The 17615-nt window shown below is 24.5% G+C and overlaps 2 protein-coding genes across 3 annotated transcripts in view; one reads left to right on the top strand and one right to left on the bottom strand.

Annotated features, from left to right (window-relative positions):
- LOC117172993 overlaps window positions 1-17615 on the top strand; it is a 75410-nt gene that overhangs the window by 20399 nt on the left and 37396 nt on the right. The window lies entirely within an intron of this gene.
- The window catches only part of LOC117172992 (biorientation of chromosomes in cell division protein 1-like 1), a 20135-nt gene continuing 3900 nt past the window's right edge, over window positions 1381-17615 (bottom strand). The window contains exons 2-3 of the mRNA XM_033361332.1: window positions 15625-15778; window positions 1381-6601 (exon numbers count right to left, since the gene is read on the bottom strand). Coding sequence (XP_033217223.1) covers window positions 1547-6601; window positions 15625-15778 — 5209 coding nt within the window. The 3' untranslated portion in view covers window positions 1381-1546. The remainder of the gene's footprint in view (window positions 6602-15624; window positions 15779-17615) is intronic.

Here is a 17615-nt window from a genome sequence, read left to right as displayed (position 1 = left end):
GCTGGAAGCGGGTGCAATTTTTCAGATTAGCACCCGCTCCCGGCGAAATCCTGCGGTTGTCCTTATGACAAATTTTTAATTATATATATACATACATACATATATATATATATATATATTAAAAAGGTTCGAACTTTTCCTATTATTTTGTAAAATCCCGTAAAATATGATTTTTTTAATCTAGATTTTTTGTTAACGAATCTGAAATATTCAAAAATCTTTTATAATTTTCTTCAAATTTGTAAGAAAGTTCTGAAGATTTTGAGCTTAATTTTTTACATTTTAAATTATTTTTCAAAATTTCAAGAAAAATTGGATTCATTTAAAAATATTTTTAGGAATTCAAAAATATTTGCATAGATTTAAAATATTTGAAACCTTGGAAGCATTTCCGAAGACTTATGGAATATTTATCATTTTTTTTTGAAATTATAAAAACCCTAAATATCTTTTGATAAGGCTAAAATTTTTCTAATAATTTGTACAATCCTGTAAAATAAAATGTATATTTTTAAATCTTCTACATTATTTTTTTGACATATCTGAAATATTTGAAAATCTTTTCTAATTGTCTCATGAAAATTATGAAATTCATATAATTATAAAAAAACTGCTGATACTTTTTTCCTTGTAAATAATTTTAAAATGTGTGTAACTAAAAAAATATCAAAAGAGCATTGTTGTGTTACGTCAAAATATTGTTTAAGGTATTTCTATATCGCACTTCATCCTAAAAATATATTTTTATTTACAAAACGTCTATTAAGTTTTTAAAAATAATACAAAAAAATGTTAGGTAACTGCAGTTAAGGTGTGGGAAGGTAAAAGGGTTTAAAATAACGTTACGTAATATATGAACACGAATATAAGTGTTCAGAAAATTTAAAAAAAGAAATTCTTATTACAAAATTGAGTAAATGATAAAAATGAGTATAAAAGTGAGCGCGCGCGTGCGCACACACACAATAGTCTGGTATATTAAAATACATTGAGGGTTTTGAAATCCTCGGAAATCTTATAAAATAACATAAAATATTTTAAAACTTCATACCTTCTGTCAAATATTTCCATATCTTCAGAAATTCTCGAAAAAAACTGTATCCTATAATATTTCAAAAGCTTTAAAATCACTTTAAATTAATGAAATTAATTTTTCAAAAATCCTTAGAATCTTTTAAAATTCCCTAAAATACTTCAAATCAAAAGCTCCTGAAAATGCCTTAGAAGTTTTTAAAACACCCTAAAATCTGAAAAATTCCTAAAAATGATTGGAATCTATTAAAAATTTCTCGGAACCTTTATAAACACCCTGAAATATTTAAAAAAATTCAAGATAATTCAAAACTAGGTATAGACTGGAATTAATAAAAAAATACTCTTTAAAAAACACTGATGGTTACTTTTTAAGCAACCATCTTTTATTCTATCATATGATACAATATCATATTTAACGATAGAAAAATGGAATAAATTCTGAAATACTCTGTAACAAAAATACTGATAGAATACTTAAAATTACTCGATGTTTTAAGTAAATTATTGTCTTTTAATCGTAATCTAAATCAGAAATAATTTCAGTAGTGTCCGAATCGTGATTGGATCCATTCGATGACCATCCTTCCAATGCACCCTCGCCAACTACCGTTTCCGTTTCCGACAAAATTCGTGCTTCATCAACATCCGTTGACTCATCATCTTTCGATGTTGATTTCGATCCCAGAATTGTAGAACAGCTATCAGTTTCTGACAATTCATCCACTTCCATATTTTTATCCTCCTTGAAATTTCCTGATAATCGTTCACTTCCGGTTGCTGGTGGCGATTCTTCTTCATTTTCACTTTCAATCAGTAGCAATACTGGTGCACTTCCCTCTTCAATCCCCGGCAATTCCGATTCATTCTTTTCCGGATTTTTTATTCCGAAAACATAATTTTCTTCTGGACTTTTAATTTTTTTATCAAAAGGATTCTTTTCAATTAGTGGCAACTCATCCAGATCCATTAGGAAAAGATCTTCATCAATGTCCATTGAAATTTCTGCTTCCTCAAGTTCATATTGTTCATTTGGCAACATTTCTTCTCCTTCGACGAGTTCCATCGGCTTTTCTCGATTCTGCATTTCTTTTTCTTCTTTTTTCTCCTCTAAATCTGAGAAATAAATTTCAGTTGAGAGACAGGAAGTCAAACTTTCAGAGGAATTAGCCTTCTCTCTCAATTTGAATTCGCATGGAGTTGATATATAATTTAAGGATTCAAGAGAATTTCCAGTTGACGTTAATTCTTCAGAAAGAATCTCAGTGTCTGAATCTTTCATCAAATCTTCAATTTTTTCTTCAGTAAATTCATTATCTCGAGCTTTATTAGCTTCTGTTTTATCTTTTAACTCTTCTTTAAAATTCATTTTTGAATTATTTAATTTCTCATTCTCTGAAGATCTATACTTATTTTGTAAAAAGGAAATCAAATCTTCAATTTTTGAATCAGCAAGTTTATTTTCTTGAACTTTAATAGCTTCTTGGGCTTCTGGTTTATCTTTGAGGTCTTCTTCAATATCCACTGTTAAATTCATTTTTTCGTTTATTTCTTCAGCAGTCAGTTCATTTTCTTTAACCAATTTTTGGATTTGTTTCTCTTTTTCAAAATCTACTTTTGAATTATCTCTTTCTTTCTCTGCAGATCCAAAAGTATTTTCGGAAACGGAAATCAAATCATTTTTTTCTTTGGCCAATTCATTCTTTGCAGCTTCTGGTTTCTCTGCTTCAGAAAATTCATTTTCTCGAACTTCTGGTCTCTCTTTTTCAAAATCCTTTTGCGGATTATTTCTTTCTTTCTCTGGAGAACCAGAATTATTTTCAGAAACGGAAATCAAATTAATTTCTTCTTTAGAAAATTCATTTTCCCGAGCTATATTAGCTTCTTCCGAATCTTTCCTTAAATTATTTGTTTTCTCATTCTCTGGAGAACTGACACTAAATTCTTCAATTTTTTCTTCAAAAAATTCATTTTCTCGAACTTTATTAGCTGTTGCTTGAACTTCCTTTTTCTCTTTAAACTCTTCTACAAAATCCATCTCTGAATTATTTATTTTCTCGCTCTCTGAAGACCCTGAACTAGTTTGAGAATCGACCCTCAAATCTTCCATTTCTTCATCAGTAACTTCATCTTCATCAACTGATTTTTGGGTTTCTGATTTCTCTTTTTCGATATCCATTTGTGAATTATTTTCTGGAGAACAAGAATTATTTTCTGAAACGAAAACCAAATCTTGATGAGCTTCTGATTTCTTTTTATCTTCTCCAATATCATTTATTCCCTCATTTACTGAAGAACGAACATTATTTTGAGAAACGGCACTCAAATCTGCAATTTTTTCTTCAAAAAATTCACTTTCTTCAACTTCAATAAATGTTTTTCGTTCTTCCGGTTGTTCCTTGAACTCTTCTTCAAAATCCATTTGTAAATTTATTTTTTCGTTCTCTGAAGATTCAGAATTTGTTTGAGATTCAACCCTCAAATCTTCCATTTCTTCATCTGATTCTTGAACTTCCGGTGAATCTTTTTCGAAATCTATTTGTGAATGACTTATTTCCTGTTTCTCTAGAGATGCCGAATTTTCTGAAAATTCATTTTCTCGATTTTTATTAGCTCCTAGTTTATCTTTATCTTCAAAATCATTCGTTTTCTCGGTGGATGGAGAACCAGAATCGGTTTGAGAAAGGATCCTAAACTCTTCAATTTTTTCTTCAGAAATTTCATTTTCTCCAACTTTATTATCACCTTCTGGAGCCCCTGGTTTCTCTTTTTCAGAAATTCCAAGATTATTAGCAGAAACGGAAATTAAGTCTTCAATTGTTCTTTCAAAAAATTCATTTTCTTGTCCTGGTTTATATTTTTCTTCAAAATCATTTGTTTTATCGTTGGATGGAGAACCAGAATTAGTTACAGAAAGGATCCTAAAATCTTCAGTTATTTCTTCAGGAAATTCATTTTCTCGAACTTCTGGGCTCTCTTTTTCAAAATCCGTTTGCGAATTATTTCTTTCTTTCTCTGGAGAACCAGAATTATTTTCAGAAACGGAAATCAAATTAATTTCTTCTTTAACAAATTTATTTTCCCGAGCTATATTAGCTTCTTCTTCTTTAAAATCTTTCCTTAAATTATTTGTTTTCTCATTCTCCGAAGAACCGGCCCTAAATTCTTCAATTTTTTCATCAAAAAATTCATTTTCTCGTACTTTATTAGCTGTTTCTTGAACTTCTTTTTTCTCTTCAAACTCATCTACAAAAAGAATCTCTGAATTGCTTATTTTCTCGTTCTCTGAAGACCCTGAACTAGTTAGAGAATCGACCCTCAAATCTTCCATTTCTTCATCAGTTACTTCATCTTCTTGAGCCTTTTTTTCATCAAATCCAGAATTATTTTCAGAAACGGAAATGAAATCTTCAAATTTTCTTTCAAAATCATTTGCTTTCTCGTTGGATGGAGAACCGAAATTAGTTTGAGAAATGGTCCTAAAATCTTCAATTTTTTCTTCAGAAATTTCATTTTCTTGAACTTTAGCCGATTCTTCTTCAACTTCCAGTTTGTCGTTAAACTCTTCTTCAAAGTCCGGCTTTGAATTTATTTTATCTTTCATTTCTTTATCAGTAGCTTTAAATTCTTGAACTTTAAATGATTCTTGGTCTCCCTTATCTTTAATTTCTTCTTCATCTTTAATTTCTTCTTCAGAATCAGAAATTGATATGATTTTCTCATTCTCTGAAGAACTAGAATTAACAACAACTTTCTTCAATTTCATTTTGTTAGTTTGAGAATTGACAATTACCCATCCGAAACGAGACTTGTTATCACTTTCTTCACTCTCATCTGTCGAATTTTCGTCACTTCCATCTCTCGAACTTCCGTCGCCAGTATTTTTGGAATCTTCAGTCTCTTCTTCTTCAAAATTTCGACTGGAAGTTTCATCTCTATCAATTTTAGACTGTTCTTCCTCTGTTTCTGAAAATTCTTGAATTTCTTCTAATTCAGAAAGTTCTTCTGATGACAAAAATCCAAGCATAAACATGGTCTTCCGGTCTTCAGAATTTTGCAAATCTCTCTCTCTCTTTTCCATACTAGTTTCAAGAAAACTGCCTTTTTTATTTTCTGTTGAAACTGCATCTCTTTTAATTCTTTCTTCTCTTTCAATTCCTTTTTCTATTTCAGAAAGTTCTTCATCAGTTGACAATAATCCTAACATAAACATAGTCTTCCTCTTTTTGGAATTTTTCAAAGCTTTGCGATCAATTTCCGAATCTTTTCTTTCCACATCTTCCCTTTTTCGTACTCCAGACTCTTTTTCTTCAGCTTCCTGTCCTTTATTTTTGGAACTTCTTTTCCTATTCGTAGCTTTTTTCACAGATCGGAAATAAATTTCATAATCATCATCCTCCGTCTCGGGTTCAAGATAAATTTTAGCATTTCTTCTGGAATTTGTTGAAGTTCGTAAACGTCTCCGATAACCCTCCACTTCCGGATTGTCTCTTTCAGAATTCGTTTCCGCAAACTCTTCCTCCCACTCATCACTTTCGCCAAAACTTGCCTTATTGTTTCTCAAATTCTCGATTTCGGGAGCTTTCGTATTCTTCGCGGGGAAATAATCCTTGTCCAAATCAATTCTTTGAAGTTTGATGCAAAGTACTTTTCCTCCCAGAATCTCATCATAGGATTTTTTCTCCTCGGCCCAGGGCCTCCAGATACATTTGGGAGATTCTTTCAAACATTTATCAGGTTTTTCAAATAGTTCTCTTTCAGAACCGGAACTCGCTTCGCTCAAAACTGGATCCCGGATTTGAAGCGGAAGATCGAAGAAGCTGTTGGTGTTTTTTGGAATTTCGGACCGATCTGGACTTCCGATGCTGCTGTCTGTCAAACAAGCGGGTTGAACATCAACCGGAAGTGTAGGATTGATATACTCGAAAATAGGATCATAACTGATCGTCCTGATTCCATACATATCGAAAATTATTTTATCAGGCGTCAGTCTCAGTTTCCGGTCAGCTGAAGGATCAATCTTGCACTTTTTGCGTTTCCTTCTCATTGTATTCCGCGGCTCTGTCATCAGATCGGAAAAAGTAATTGGCTTGAGTCGAGGCGCGGAAAAAGTGGAGGAGAGACTTTGATAGGAAGTGGAACTTCCGCAGATGCGCGATTTATTGTCGGAATTGTTTTTAATGTCGCAACAACTGCAGTGGCAGCTGGAAGTGGATGATTCTTTGGTGGATTCGGCGCTTGATTCATCAGCGGATTCGGATGATGAACTTGGGGATCGTAAACGTTTCGCGGAATCTTCGGATAGGTACTCAACTTGGAGAAAATCGGAAATTGGAATAGTTTCGTAGCGTTCGGAATCTTCTTGGGTGTTTTCGAGGATTTTTCGAGTACGTCGAGAATTTCGCGATCCGTGGTAAAAAAGTTTCGAGGCGGTTTCGAAAAATCGCTTTTCGGCTCGATTCTTTTTTTCGATTTCCTCAATTTCTTCTTCGTCTTGGTCGGGAGTATCGTCAAGTTCGGAAACTGGTGGGGAGGACTCGTTTTCATTGTCACTTGTTTGACGAGCAACCTTTAAACGCAATTTTTTCTATTTACTTCCGGGGAGAAAATTACAAATTGGATTTCCAAAAGAGGCTTAGAATTATGTTTCTAAATAAAGACCTTTAAAATTGTACTGCATTTTTATTTTAATGCAAACAATTTAACTATAAAACTTTCGCAGCTGGAAACTTAAAATTACTAAAAACTTACTAAAATTACATTTCCAGTTTGAAAACTGGATTTTCAAACTTCACGAAAAATTGCATTTTTCACAAAATGGTTCAATTTTCAACCAAAGAAATTGATATTCAACTAAAATTATGAATCTTCAACTGAAAAAGCTTACTTTCCTAAACAAAATATGGACGAAAAAAAGGAATTTTCAACAAAATAGTTAAATTTTAAACAAAAAAGATGAATTCTTGACATCATTTTTGTAAAATGTGTGATAATTGATACTTACAACAATTTTTGTTTAACTAAATGAAAAACAGTTGATTTAAACCTAAAATTACTTTTTTTGAACCATATTTTTGAATTTTTAACAACAACAAAAAATACATTTTCATCGGTTTGACCAAAATGTTGACAATTGAATGTTCAAAATAAATTTAAAAAAAACAAAAAACAGTTCAATTTTTAATTGAAAAATCAATTTTTAACTAAAATTATGAATCTTCATTCTAAAAAATGAATTATTAACGAAATATTGAAGTGTTTTACAAAAAAAAAGACAAAATTTCAACCAAATATAAGAATTTTCAACTCATAATGATAAATTTTGAACCAAGACTAGAAACATTAAATTTGAAGTTACAATAAATAACTTTGAAACAATTAAAAAAAGGAATTTTCAACAAAGTAGTTAAATTAAAAAAATAATAATAAATATTTAACCAGAAAAGTAACAACAAAAATTAAATTTTCAAACAAAACAAAATGGAAAGGATACATTTTGAGTTTGGACAATTAATGTTAAAACTACAAAAACATTAATTTTAAACCATAATTGTACTAATTTTTGTTAATGCAAACAATTTAACTATAAAACTTTCGCAGCTGGAAACGGACAAAATTTAACAATTTTTTCAAATGGTTCAATTTAAAATGTTTCAAATTCAAATAATAAAATTTGTTATACAGTTGTTTTTATTATATTTTTTTATTTTTTGTGATATAAGGAAAAGGGTTTAATTAAACCAAAAACTATGAATTTTCCATTAAATTTTTGAGATTTTAACAACAAAAATTAAATTTTCAATAAAAAAATGTAAAAATGAAATTTTTAGTTTAAAAATTTAATTTTTAAATTACAAAAACATAAATTTGTAACCAAAATTGTACTTAAATTTTTGTTTGCAAAATGTTTTAACTATAAAACTTTCGCAGCTGGAAACGGGCAAAATTTAACCATTTTTTAAAATGGATTTTCAACAAAAAGTTTAATAGTTGACATTTCCACACTGAAAAAAAGATTTCAGTTTTAAATACAAAACAGTTAAATTAAACCAAAAACTACGAATTTTCAACCAAATTGTTAAATTTTTAACAAAAATAGAAAAGTTACATTTTTAGTTTCAAAGATTAATTTCCAAACTACAAAAACAAATTTGTAACAAAAATTGTACTTAATTTTTTTTAAATTTAAAGCATTTAACTATAAAAATTTCGCATCTGGAAGCGGGCTAAATTTAACGATTTTTTAAAATGGTTTAATTTAAAATATTTCAAATTTAAATAATAAATTCAGCTATACAATTGTTCTTTTTTTTGTAATTTAAGTGATATAAAAAAAGAGTGAAATTAAACAAGAAACTATGAATTTTCCACCAAATTGTTGAATTTTTAACAATAGAAATTAAAATTTTATCAACAAATTTTAAAAAATTACATTTTCAGTTTCAAAATTTAATTTTTAAACTACAAAAACATAAATTTTGAACCAAAATTATACTTAAGTTTTTTTGGCAAAATATTTTAACTATAAAACTTTCGCAGCTGGAAACGGGCAAAATTTAACAATTTTTTAAAATCGTTTGATTTAAAATGTTTCAAATTTAAATAATAAATTCCACTATAAAGTTGTTTTTATTATTTCATTAATTTTTAGTGATATGAAGTTGAAATCCTTTCAAAATTGCACTTTTAAATTACAATAAATTTTAACAAAAAAAAAAAAAGACTTTTCAACAAAATAGTTCATTTTTCAACCAAAGCAATAAATCTGCAAAAAATAAAATGATTTTTCATCAAAAAGTTTAATAGTTGGTATTTCCACAAAAAAAAAAGATTTCAATTTTGAATAAAAAACAGAAATTAAACAAAACACTACGAATTTTCAACCAAATTTTTGAATTTTTAACAACAAAAATTAAATTTCCAACCAAAAATGAAAAAGTTACATTTTAAATTTCAAAAATTGATTTTTAAACTACAAAAACATATATTTGTAACCAAAATTGTACTGAAGTTTTTTTTAATGCAAACAATTTAACTATAAAACTTTCGTAGTTGGAAACAGGAAAAATTTAACATTTTCTGTATTGGTTCAATTTAAAATGTTTCAAATTTAAATAATAAATTCGGATATACAGTTGTTTGTATTATATTTTCAGTAAAATGAAGTTGGATTACTTTCAAAAGTGCACTTTTTAAATAACATAGTTGCTGCAAAATCTCAATTTCGTAATTTCTAAATTTAAATTGAAGAATTAAATTTTTAGTTACAAGAATTAATTTAAAAAAAAAAGAATTTTTGAAAAAACAATCTACTTTACAACGAAAAGAAAAAATACATTTTTAACAAAAAATGGAACATTTACATTTCCAGTTTGAAAAAATAATTTCCACTCTACAAAAAAGACGGATTTTTTACAAAATAAATTAATTTTCAATCAAAGAAAGGCATTTTTTAATAAAATTATAAATCTTCAATGACAAAAAAACATTATTATGAAAATAGTAAAATTTTTTACCGAATAAAACAAGTTTTCAAAAAAGACAAATTATTAAATAAATACAAGAATTTTTAACTAAAAGTTATAAATTTTGAACCAAAACTGCAAGAATTAAATTTTCAGTTACATCAATTAATTTTAAATGAAACAAAAACAGGAATTTTCAATAAAATAGTTAAATTTTCAACCAGTGAGGAATTCTTGACTAAAAAAACGATTTTTAAAGAAGAAAGTGTAATAGTTTATATTTTCACCAAAAAACATTTGCATTTTATATTTTTTGAAATAGTTGATTTAAGCCAAAAATACGAATTTCCAAACAAATAGCTAAATTTTTAACTAAAAAAAAATATATTTAAAAAAAAATGGAAAAGTCACATCATCAAATAAAAAAAAATAATTTTCAACTATAAAATAATTTATTTATCACAAAGTAGTTGAATTTCAAGTGAAGAAATATATTTTTAACTAAAAATAATAATCTTCAACCCAAAAATAAAGAATTATTAACCAAACGGTGGATTTTTCTACCGACAAAATGAACTTTGTATCGAAAATAAAATGTTTTTAAACAAGTGCATTAATTTTCAACTCAAAAATATTTAAAATTGAACCATTTTTAAGAAAAATAAATAAATTTTCGACCAAAAATGGAGCAGTTACATTTTTAGATTCATAAATTAATTTTCAAACTACAAAAATATAAATTTTGAACCAAAATTGTAGTTATTTATTTATTTTTATTTAACACAAACAATTTAATTATAGAACTTTCGGAGCTGAAAACTTAGAATTACTAAAAATTTATTCAAATTAAAATTCCAATCTGAAAATTTAATTTTCAAACTTTACGAAAAAATGAATTTTCACACAAAATAGTTAAATTTTCAATTAAAAAATAAATTTTTAACTAAAATTATGAATCTTCAATCTAAGAAAATGAATTATTAACAAAATAGTAGAGTTTTTTTTACCGAAAAAGGCAAATTTTCAACCAAATAAAAGAATTTTTAACTCAAAATGATAAATTTGGAACCAAAATTGAAAAAATTAAATTCTGAGTTACAGGAAATATTTCTGAAAAAATAAAAAAAGAAATTTTTAACTAAACAGTTAAATTTTCAATAAAATTGATGAATCTTGACCCAAAAAAAAACAACAAAAATTAAAAATTCAATATAAAATATGGTAAAGTTACATTTTCAGTATCAAAAATTAATTTTTAAACTACAAAAACATCGATTTTCAGCCAAAATTATACTTGATTTTTTTTAATGCCTCAAAAGAGTTCAATTTTAAACAAAAAATTATGACTTTAAAAATGAAAAAGTCGAATTTTTAACAACAACAAAAAAAAGATAAATTTTCATCGGTTTGACAAAATTTTTGATAACTGAATGTTCAAAATTCAAGGGAAAAAACGAATTTTTCACGAAATAGTTGAATTTTCAATTAAAAAATTAATTTTGAGCTCAAATTATGAATCTTCAATTTGAAAAAATGACTTTTTAACAAAATAGTAGTTTTTTACAAAAAAAAAAAAAAATACAAATTTTTAACCAAATATAAGAATTTTCAACTCAAAATGATCAATTTTGAACCAAAACCAGAAGAATTAAATTTGAAGTTACAACACATAATTTTGAAACAATAAAAAAAGGAATTTTCAATAAAATTGATGAATTTTTAGCCAAATAAAAAACAACAAAAATTAAATATTTAATATAAAATATGGTAAAGTTACATTTTCAGTTTCAAAAATTAATTTTCAAACTACAAAAACATCGATTTTCAACCAAAATTATACTTGATTTTTTTTAATGCTTCAAAATAGTTCAATTTTAAACAAAAAATTATGAATTTAAAAATGAAAAAGTTGAATTTTTAACAACAAAAAAAAGATAAATTTTCATCGGTTTGACAAAATTTTTGACAACTGAATGTTCAAAATTCAAAGGAAAAACGAATTTTTCACGAAATAGTTTAATTTTTAATTAAAAAATTAATTTTGAGCTCAAATTATGAATCTTCAATTTGAAAAAATGACTTTTTAACAAAATAGATGTTTTTTACAAAAAAAAAAAAAAATACAAATTATCAACCAAATATAAGAATTTTCAACTCAAAATGATAAATTTTGAACCAAAACTGGAAGAATTAAATTTGAAGTTATAAAAAATAATTTTGAAACAATAAAAAAGGTATTTTCAATTAAATAATTAAATTTTCAAGAAAATTGAGGACTCCATAAACAAACAAACAAAAAATTCAACAAAAGATGGAACAGTTACACTTTGAGTTTCAAAAATTAATTTTTACCAAAAAAACATGCATTTTGAACCAAAATTTCCTTAATTTTTTTCTAATGCAAATAATTTAACTATAAATCTTTCGCTGTTGAAAACAGGAAAATTTTAACATTTTCTTTATTCATTATATTTTTCAATTTTGAGTGATATGAAGTAAAAGTTAAATTAAACCAAAAACTACTAATTTTCAACCAGATTGTGGATTTTTGAAAAACAAACAATTAATTTTCAAATTACAAAAACGCTTTTTCTGGAAACGGACTGGAAACGGGCAAAATTAATAAAAAAATTTAATGGTTCAATTTAGAATGTTTTAAATTGAAATAATAAATTCCGATATCCAGTCGTTTTTATTATGATTTTTGATTTTGAGTGATATAAAGAAACAATTAAATCAAAAACTACGAATTGTCAAACAAATTGTTGAATTTAAAAAATTAAATTTTCAACAAAAAATGAAAAACTTACATTTCCAGTTTCCAAAATTAATTTTCAAACCACAAAAATATAATTTTTTAAACAAATTTGTACTTATTATTTTTTTTATGCAAAAAGTTTAACTATAAAACTTTCTCAGCTGGAAACAGGCCAATTTTAACATTTAAAAAAAATGGTTTAATTTAAAATGTTTCAAAAATAAATTAATTTTCAACTTCAAAAGATCAGTTCTGAACATAAATTGAAAGAATTACATTTTCAGATACAAGAATTAATTTTGAACTAAAAAAAAAAGAATTTTGAGGAAAATAGTTAAATTTCCAACCAAGTTCATGCATTTTTAAGAGATAAAAAAATAATTTTCAATTAAACCGAAATAATTGATATTTACTCACAAAAAATTTTATATTTTGAATCAAAACAGTTTAATTACACCAAAAACTACAAAAACTAGGAACTTTAAAAAAATAATTGAATTTAGGAAAAAAAAAATTTTCATCGGTTTGAAAAAAAGTTTGAAAATTGAATTTTCAAACTACACAAAAGCGAATTTTCAAGAAAATAGTTCAATTTTCAAACAAAGAAATAAATATTCAACTAAAATGATAAATTTTAAGCCGAAAAAATGACTTGTGAATTAAACTTTCAGTTACAATAATTAATTTTTGAACAAACGAAAAAAGATATTTTTAAAAAAATTGTTACATTTTACACCAAGTAGATAAATCTTTGACAAAAAAATGAATTTCCAACAAAAAGTGTAATAGTTGATATTTCGAACAAAAAATTTCAATTTTGAATAAAAAAAAGTTGAATTTTTAACAAACAAAAAAGATTAATTTTCAACGATTTGAAAAATTCATTTTCAAACTACAAAGAAAACGAATTTTTCACAAAATAATTACATTTTTAATCAAAAGAATGAATTTTGAACTAAAATTAACAATCTTCAATAAAAAAAATTAATTATTAACGAAATAGTAGAATTTTCTACCAAAAGAAGACAAATTTTCAACAAAATACAAGAATTTTCAACTAAAAACTACACATTTTGAAGCAAAATTCGAAAAATGAAATTTTCAGTTGCAACGATTGATCTTGAATCAAATAAAAAAAAGGAATTTTCAACAAAATAGTTTAATTTTCAACCGAACTGATGGATATTTGATACGAAAAATTTATTTTCAACGAAAATTGTCATAGTTTGATAATTTCAACAAAAAGAGTTTTTTATTTTGTATAAAAAAAATAGTTGAATGAAACAAAAAAAAATCATCAAGAAAATAATTGCATTTTTAACAAAAAAAACAAACATAAATTTTCAACTGTTTGGTAAAGTTTGAAAAATTATTTTCAAACTACAAAAAAAAACGAATTTCGACAAAATAGTTCAATTTTTACTCAAGGATATAAATTTTAACTGAAATTATCAATCTTTAATAAAAAATTAATTATTAATGAAATAGTAAAATTTTCTGATAAAAAAGACAAATTTTTAAACAAATACAAAAATTTTAATTCAAAATGATAAATTTTGAACCAAAACCTGAAGAATTAAATTTTCAGTCCCAAAATTTAATTTTCAAGAAAAAAACAGTAATTTTCAACAAAATAGTTACATTTTCAAGAAAACTGAAGAATCTTTGACAAAAAAAAAAGAATTTTGAACAAAAAGTGTAATATTTGATATTTCCATAATTTATTTTTTATTTTCTTATAAAAAACATAGGAATTCTCAACCAAATAGCATAGTTTTTATCTAGAAAATATAAGTTTACAATAAAAAATAAAATAGTTACATCTTGAACTGAAAAAAAATTTTTTAACAACAATTTTTTAAAAATAAATAATTATTCACTAAATAGTTGATTTTTCTACCGAAAATATGAAGTTTCTACAAAAAAATTACTTTAATACAAAAATACATGAATTTTAAACTCAAAAAGATCAATTGTGAACAAAAAATGAAAGAATTAAATTTTCAGCTATAACAATTTATTATAAAACAAAAAAATAATAATTTTCAACGAAAAGTTTAATAGTTGGTATGTCTACCAAACATTATTTAATTTCCAATATAAAATAGTTGAAATAAACAAAAAACTACGAAGTTTCAAAAAAAAGTTAAATTTTTAACAAAAAAAAAAAGATTAATTAAAAAATAGGAGAAAATGGAACGGTAACATTTTCAGTTAAAATAAATAATTTTCAATCTACAAAAAATTTTTTCCACAAAATAGTTCAATTTTCAACTAAAAAAAATAAAGTTTTAGTGAAAATGATGAATCTTTTTCAAAAAAAATAATTATTAACAAAATAGTTAAATTATTTATTTAAAATTAATCAATTTTCTACCAAAAAAATCAATTTTCAACCAAATATATGAATTTTGAGCTAAAAAAAAATTAATTACAAAGCAAAAATTAAGTTGTTAAATTTTCAGCATAGTTCATTTTGCAATCAAACAAATAAATTTTTTAACCAAAAATATAACAGTTAAATTTTCCAGTAAAAAAAAAAATTTTCAAGCAAATAAAATAAATTTTCAATGAAATGCTTAAATTTCTAACCAAACAGAAGAATTTTAAACAAAAAAAAAACACATTTCTATCAACAAAGATAAATTTTCCACAAAAACAGGAGTTAAATCTTCAGTTAAGAAATCAATTTTCAACTAAAATTATGAATCTTCTATGAAAAAATGAATTTTCGACGCAAAAGATTCATTTTTTCCCAAAAAAAGATCAATTTTCAATTAATTGCTGAAATTTCCAACTGAATAATATAATTTTTCAAAAAGAAAAAAAAGAATTTTAAACAAAATAGTTAAATTTTCAACTGCAGTTTAATTAAAAATTCCAAACTTAACTTTTTAAATTGTAGTTTTAAAATTGGAATATTAAAAATTGTCCTTTTTAAAACTTTATCTCACAGATTTCAAAATTGAATCATTTAAATCTGAAAACCAAAAGTTAAAAATTTAATAACATTTGAATTAAACTTGAAGGTACCGAAAAATTATTTTAAATGCAATTTTTGAAATATAATTCAAAAATTTTGAAGGTCGAGAATTTAAAAACGATTAAATTACCCTCTAAAATCTAAAAAAAATAAAACACGATTCCATAGATTCGTTTTTATTAGAATATTGTTAATTATTATATAATGAATTATTAAATAATAATGAAAAATTCAAATATTTCAAGACTAAATAATTATTTAACACGATATACAAAATTGCGAAAATTTTAAAGTAAACTTACAGTTTTCTAAATAAAAAATGAAATTTATTATTAAAATTCGAAATTCAACTTTAAAAATTATAATATAAAATGGTAATTACGTACCGAATGTGGATTAAAAAAAGGAAGTTCGACATTTTCGGGGACCGGCCTCTGCCACGTGCGACAATGAGACCTCACATTAAAATAATAATTCGAATCTGGATTTTTCTTCGAGGCACATTCAATCCAGTTGAAATTGTCGTGCACTTCACCAAAGCTACAAAAAATTATTGTCTCTACAAAAACAATATTTAAATCGCTTTGAAAAAATAGGAAATCAAAAAACTTTTAAAAAAAATTAAAATTGAGGTGAAAAAAGTATGTAAATCTTCAAAATATTCCCTATTTTTAATATTATATTTATTTAATTTTTAATAGTTATTTTAATATTAAATAATAACCGAGATAATAGCTAAATTTTTCATTTAAAAAATTGAATTTTGAAAAGTTAAAAAACATATGTAAGATAGTATGTAAAAAATGCTGCCAATCTTCGGAATATTTCGTATTTATAATTGTTAAGTATATTTTTATTCAATAATTTAATAAAGACATAAAAGATTAATGAAATTCCAGAAATAAAAAATAAATAGTACAGGGTGTCTATTCAAATACTGGAAAAATCCCTCTCCATTAAGTGAATAAATAATTAAATAAAAATTAAGATAATTAAATAATTTTCTTTAAATTATTATATTAAAGAATAATTAAATTATACAAAAAAATATTAATAATTTCTTGAATTTGTCTCTAAAGTCCATGAGTTTAAATAATAATTTAAACAACATTTATTTTATCTTCTTATGCTTAAAATTCAGTGGATATTTATTTAAATTTTTCAGAAAAAAATTTTTTTAACAAAAATAAGCGATTTTTTTACAAAATATTTCAATTTTCCAAAACAAAATGAACTTGTGAGAAAGTAGTTCAACTTTCAATTATAGAGTTGAATTTTCAACCTATAAAAATTAATTTCCAACAAAAAATATAATAGATGACATTCCTGAGGAAAAATTAATTAAAATAAAAAACATATAAATTTACAAAAACAAAAAAATTTTCGACAAAAGACCTTGAATTCTTAACTATGAAAGATTAATTTTCAAGTAAACAGTTGCATTTTTTACCTACAGAAATTTATTTTTTATCAAAAAAGACGAATTTAATACAAAACAGTTGAATTTTCAACTAAATGTTACATTTTGAACTAAAAAGATTATTTTTATACCAACAAGACGAATTTTTTACAAAATAAATAAACTTTTACCAAATACAGAGTTGCCATTTTAATCAAAGAAAAAAATTCCCGGTCATTTCCCGGTTCGCAAACATTTTTCACGATCAATGACATTTAAAAAATCAAATTCTCTAAAGTCAGCATTTTTCCATTTAAAATAACTATTCCATTTATTGTGGAAAACTTTTTTTTAGGCGAAAAATCCACTACATAGTTCGAGATTTTGTATTTTATTTAAAAATTAATTTTTATGCTTGATAGAATTCTGCTATTTTATTTAAAAAATATATATATTGTTGAAAAGTTGAGTTTCGGATTTAAAATTAAAGTATTTTATTGGAAATTCATACATTTTGTTGAAAATTCGTGCTTTTCAAAAGAAAATTAATTTTTTAACTGAAAATGTAACTATTCCATTTTTAAATGAAAATTGATCGTTTTAAGTTAAAAATTCATTTCTCCGGTTCAAATTTTTATTATTTTCTTCAAAATTCATATAATTTGTTAAAAAATCGTTTTTAAAGTTGAAAATTCATGTATTTTTTCATTTTTTCAACAGAAAATGTGACTATTCCATTGTTTGTTGAAAATTTATCTTTTTTTATTAAATTTTTTTTTAGTTAAAAATTCAACTTTTGGTTTTGGTAATAATTCATATATTTTGTTAAAAACTAGACTTTTGGGTAGGCCATTGAACAATTTCGTTGAAAAATCGTTTTTTTTTAAATTTAATTATTTCATTGAAAATTCACGCATTTTCTAGAAAACTCGTCTTTTTAAATAGGAAATTAGTTATCTTATTGGAAAATGTAACTAT

Source organism: Belonocnema kinseyi, chromosome 5 (assembly GCF_010883055.1).
Source record: "Belonocnema kinseyi isolate 2016_QV_RU_SX_M_011 chromosome 5, B_treatae_v1, whole genome shotgun sequence".
Lineage (NCBI taxonomy): Eukaryota > Metazoa > Arthropoda > Insecta > Hymenoptera > Cynipidae > Belonocnema > Belonocnema kinseyi.
This window is presented reverse-complemented; position numbering and strand designations above follow the sequence as displayed.